This window comes from Physcomitrium patens, chromosome 19 (genome assembly GCF_059467195.1).
Source record: "Physcomitrium patens ecotype Gransden chromosome 19, ASM5946719v1, whole genome shotgun sequence".
NCBI classification, from domain to species: domain Eukaryota; kingdom Viridiplantae; phylum Streptophyta; class Bryopsida; order Funariales; family Funariaceae; genus Physcomitrium; species Physcomitrium patens.
This window is the reverse complement of record NC_143428.1, coordinates 6,334,045-6,339,178: the sequence shown is the minus strand read 5'-3', so window position 1 is coordinate 6,339,178 and position 5,134 is coordinate 6,334,045. Positions and strand designations below refer to the sequence as shown.

General features: G+C 44.7%; 1 protein-coding gene across 2 annotated transcripts; it reads right to left on the bottom strand.

The window, feature by feature from the left end:
- Positions 1-611: 611 nt before the first annotated feature.
- Positions 612-4,232, bottom strand: LOC112295860 (protein TAPETUM DETERMINANT 1). 2 transcript variants are annotated; one of them, XM_024547876.3, is made up of 4 exons: positions 3,263-4,232; positions 2,431-2,571; positions 1,435-1,530; positions 612-1,329 (listed from the first exon to the last, which is right to left on the bottom strand). In XM_024547876.3, the coding sequence occupies exons 1-4, from the start codon at positions 3,447-3,449 to the stop codon at positions 1,028-1,030; spliced, it is 726 nt and encodes a 241-aa protein (XP_024403644.1). In that variant the 5' UTR covers positions 3,450-4,232; the 3' UTR covers positions 612-1,027. The 2 variants fall into 2 exon arrangements, with proteins under 2 accessions (XP_024403644.1, XP_090100930.1); XM_090244804.1 differs by lacking the exon at positions 612-1,329 and adding an exon at positions 1,942-2,278 and having other exon boundaries at positions 1,463-1,530; positions 3,263-3,600.
- Between the last annotated feature and the right edge of the window lie 902 nt (positions 4,233-5,134).

The window sequence follows — 5,134 nt, the reverse complement described above, 5'->3', positions numbered from 1 at the left end:
CCGCAGAACAAGGTCGTTTCCATCTGCTGTAAAACATGGGATCGAACCAACCCATGACCTTCCACAAGTGGGTGTGGAAAGTGTTGTCACAAATTTACTGCATTAGACTGAGTATAAACGAAGTTTTTACTATGATTCGCCATTACACGGAGAGTCCTGACACAGTTTTTAAGGTCCTACACTTAAAACATACCAAGATCTGATCTCGAATCTGGCCGCAACATCCCAGCACATTGCAGCTTTAGAATCGGAATATTACTTGCGCTTCACTTCGGTTACAACACACGCAAATATAAGGAAACAACAGCGAGCTGTATGACAGAATACAGCCACCAAAATAAGTACTGAACCACCAATTGTACATGAGACACTCGTGTGATGGAAAAACGAACATTCATTGACAATTATCATAAGTACTCTCCTGCAAGAGGCACGCCGCCTGATTGGAAAAACGTCTGAAGACTACACCATCTACAATATTTGGCATACTTAAGGATAGAATGTGCAAGGAGTTGGAATATTCTAACAGCATAATACTTTCAACATAGGTCTTATCCAGCTGCAATGCAAACCTTGTAGTAAATACTTTCAAAAATGTTGAGATTGGGAGGTGATGAAGAAGCAAACAGATGAATCAGACACTCAGCATTTTCACACTGAACACTGAACTCTGTACTAGATATTTCCCACAGAAACACCTCGTCTTCCAGTTATCCTCATTGTTTGTGCAAACATCTATAATATCAACCACAATCTTAACTCCATTATTCCACAGTCCAGGCTCCCTTATCCTCCCAAGCAACGCTACGAGAAACACTAAAGCCGATGCTCAAGGTGGGAGTGAAATGTAGTCTTGCTAAGAGCCCAGGGCATTCCACTAAGATAGACAAGCCTCAATCAAACAGCACTACTTTGATGTTTCCGACTTCATCAGAGAACCTACGGCCGGAGGTTTAGTAATCGGCTACTCGTCATATATGTATGACGTCGCAGATACTTGGACACATTCTACCTCGCACCACTTGAATTAACAAAACTTGGCAGACTTGAACCTCAGAGAGTACATGAACGAGTTTGCGTATTCGAATCGAACAATGTCTCCATGCCTTAGCGATTTACCTCCATTTACAAGGCAATCATTATACCCGATTCGCCTAAACGTATTGGGATTGACGAGCAAAGCTGAAGCAAACCAGCCACAGAACACATGAATATCTGATGGAGCGCAATCAGATAGGCAGGTGTTGGAAATTTGGACAACATATTGCGGTATACCAGAGGAGGTGTCACGGCCTTGAAATATGCTAATATCTTTGCTTGTACACATATCTGCAAATGACACACAAGAAATCATTATTCACCTGCTTACTGAGCATAACCATCGGACATTGCGTTTTCACTTCTCAGAGAAATTACACAGGTTAGGACACTTACTAGATGCTAAGATCCGACGACTTGCATACCGAGCCCTTTCAACCCTCTGATCTGGGCTTAGCATGTCTGCAGGTGACTTAGACCTCCTCTCCAACCCTGCATTCGAGCAACTAACAAGTGTAAAGACATGAAAATGACCAGTTTTCATTATCCAGAAAGCTTATAAAACTATTCGTTTGATACCATGTCAAAAGTAAACGCCTTACAGCTGAACCAAGTCAGCTCGTTCTCGCACACGTGCGAGAAGGACGGTAAAGAACACCCCGCTGTCCGCACTGATCGAACTTGTGTTTAATGATTTCCTTAAGAGGATGCTAACAACAGTCCTTATCCATTTCTAAGACTCACGCGTGACAGAAAACAGTCTCAGTCGAACTGATTCACGAATATGTCAATTGAATGTAAAGCTCAATCAGGTTCGTCCGAGGGTGGCTCTTCATTCTATGAAAAATTAAGATTAAAAAATTAAATAGGAGCTCAAATTTCGAACGAAAGAAGGGAATTTACTTTTATTCATGAAGTAGCAGTCATGGCCATTTACATGTGACGGCAGTTTCAACTTTCAGTTGATATGCAAAGGAGTTTGCGTACTGAAAAGTAATGCTATCCCCATAAGGAATGGGATTGCCATCATTGACAAGACAGTCATTGTATTTTACTCTTCTGAACACCTTGGGGTTGACAAGTTTGGCCGACGCGAACCATCCACAAGCCACATGCACATTGGATATCGGACACCCTACTGTGCATAGGTTGAAGATCTGAACACTAAATGTTGGTATGCCGTTCGGCAGCGGGCTTCCCGGCCCTTGGAATATGCTTATGTCAAACTTTGTACACATTTCTGCAATCAACCCAATGTTCCACACATAAATCCATCTACCCGTTGCAGTTTCGCTTTGATTAGATTCCCATTCACCCGGCCTCATCTTGTTCCCTGTTCAGATAATCCACAGAGCTACCCAAAGATAAGGGGTTGGGAACTGAGGAGCTTACCACCATCAAGTAATCTACGATTCCTATAGTTCACGGATCTTCTGTTAGCCCCTGGTGTGGTATCTGTGAAAGGGGAAGAGTCACTCAGCGGCCTAGGTCCGTTCCAGTTGACGTCCACGACTTCCTTCACACTTCGAAGACCTGCTAAGTATCAATTGGAATGATATCACTGGTCAGAACTGCGATTCTGACCACAATTAGATCTGTCAGGAGGAATTTATCAGCCACATAGAAACTTAAATCGTGAGCTTAATGTTCGTCAGAAGAACAAGCGAGGATTGAGATTGCAGCCTATTGAGTGAGAAAGGAATAATCCAAAGACTAAGCTCCTCATGACAGGTACCAATACAGTTGACAGCTCAGCCGATCCGTGAATCTACCTTTGTAACACTCAACTGGCGGGATTCGGTAACGCAACATTGCAACAAGTTCAGATTTGTGAGGAAATATTTCGTGATGGCTTCAGCTAGATAAGACATCAGTTGGTGCATGACCATGTCACCATATTCTGGAAATCCACTTGTACAGCGAAGGACAGCTACAACTTTAACACAGGACTCGCTGCAATATTCATCACAACACAAAGGAGACACCTGACGATTGGTATAACTATTAATTTCAGAGGACCAATTATAGTTGAGACAATAACATTCGTTGATTATACAATTGGAGAGGAGAATTCTCAGACACTTGTTCATGAATTCTTCCCTCGCACAGGTAATCATGTGCAAGCCTAACTCGGAAGCTAGTCAGCACGAAACTAACACTCAAGAGAAGACACTCTCAAAGATCAGACAACTGTAAGGAATGAGAGCGTGATTCGACATCGCACCTGATGAGGGATCGGCACACGTGAAGAATGGCAAGGCGAAGAAGAGAAAGAAGGAGAGGGAAAAGGGGAGTAGCTTTCGCGGTTGGAAAGGGACTCTGATGACAAGGATCATGGCACTCATATCTGCAGAAGGCACGTCTCCTCGAGGTGTAGGCGAATGAAGATCTAAAACCAAAATAGGCTGCATGCCAGGACTAGAGCAGACTTGTTGCTGAACTGTGAGCTGAAGGAAGCTGCTTGCCGCAGGCCATAGCTAAAATTGATCTCTTCAAATCCAGAAATGATCCGTGATGACAAATTATAACCTTGAGCAGGAGCTCACAAAGGTCTCCTCATTACATGCATCCCTATCCGGAGAATGCATAAAAATAACAGGTGAGAAAGCAATTCTGTGTGGGCAGACCCGAGACAGCTCCGGTGAACCCCAGGTGAAATAAATTCTTCCTTGAGTATTCAAAGCTCAAAAGAATGGATCAGAACCACCAGCCCTCTACAGTCTTAGTACTCACAACGGCATGAGTCCCGTTCCACGCGATCAAGGGAACGCATGACTACGAAAGAGCGCGAATAGTCTTAGAAGGCATTTCAAGAAGGTCACCTCTTGAGAGGGCCTGGATCCTGCTTGCATTTCAAATCATGCCTACGGTTGAACACTCCCGTGGGCTTCAGTAGAGTCAAAAGACCATGTCGTGTATATGGTGACAGACTCGTGTTGACAGGAATCCAGATGTCCAATTTCTTGAACGTGACGACAGGGAGCACTATTTGGAAGGCAAAAGAAAGGGAGTACAATGAGGTCATTCAGCTGAGAAGAAGGAGGTTAGTGGCAAAGTCCCTTGGGAAAACCCAGCCACTAAAACACTAGCCAATAAAATTACGACCACCGACTTCAATAAGAGAAAGAGGTCTGGTTGACACGCTCACGTGAACAGGCTCATGCACGGCACCTTTCAGAGGACAGGAAAATTTCGCCGAACGCTGTATCAAACCAGAAGTTAAGAAGACCAGGTTGTCTCTCCCATTGCTAGAACAGATACGAGGGACCTAGGGACTTAAGGTTCCATGAAACAGCAGCACCTAATCCTATAGCAGATGAACCAAGCTGTATTAGCAAGGATCGTACCCCCACTTATCGAAAACTGCAAGCTACAAAGATCCAGAAGTACTTGCCAACTCCTCTACTACTCTATACAGTCTCCTCACATGTAAAAAGACTGTGCAAAGACAGCTCCTCACCACCAAAAACTGCAAACAAGTATCTAGCAGCTCCACGTCCACGAGATACGGCACAGGCTGACTTTCACTCCCTCATCCTGACGCATTCCCAGTGCCAAAATCCGGATGTGCACCCATCTGAACCTCGCCGGTTCATCATCTCATTACACTAAAAACCACCCGGTCCTCCAGTACAAAACACCAACAACTCCAAATACTCGCCTCCTGACTCGATCCAATAACCGTCATAGAACCTCCAATTCCACACGCACTCACACGCACACGCACTGCATTGTAATATCCTCAACTCCAACAATTCCTTAGATAAACCGCAGTGTTATCGTCTCACACCAGAACCTGCATCCGCATTCATAGATCAGACCATCCCACCACTCTCTCTCTCTCCCTCCCACTCCCTCTCTATCGCTCGCTCCACAGAAGCAAAGTTCAGAAACTGTCTCAATTCTGAGTCTCAAACCAGGAGAAACGGGACTTTTAAACGCGTCTTCCTTGTAGCGCTCTAGTGCAGGTGTGGTGAGAGATCGCGAGAGACGAAACGGTCCCAGCAGATGGAAGAGAAGGAGGAGGAAGAGGGAGGAGCTGAAGCAGAAGAAGAAGAGGGAATGCGAAATGTGAACAAACCATGCGCTCAGCAGA

What these genes read in the sequence shown, in the direction of transcription:
- LOC112295860 (XM_024547876.3), bottom strand. Translation starts at nt 3,449, where the DNA reads ATGCAGCCTATTTTGGTTTTAGATCTTCATTCGCCTACACCTCGAGGA. An exon ending in TCGTAGATTACTTGATGGTG is followed by an intron (nt 1,531 to 2,430) that starts GTAAGCTCCTCA and finishes GCTCGAATGCAG; the next exon opens with GGTTGGAGAGGAGGTCTAAG. An exon ending in TCGTCGGATCTTAGCATCTA is followed by an intron (nt 1,330 to 1,434) that starts GTAAGTGTCCTA and finishes TGTCATTTGCAG; the next exon opens with ATATGTGTACAAGCAAAGAT.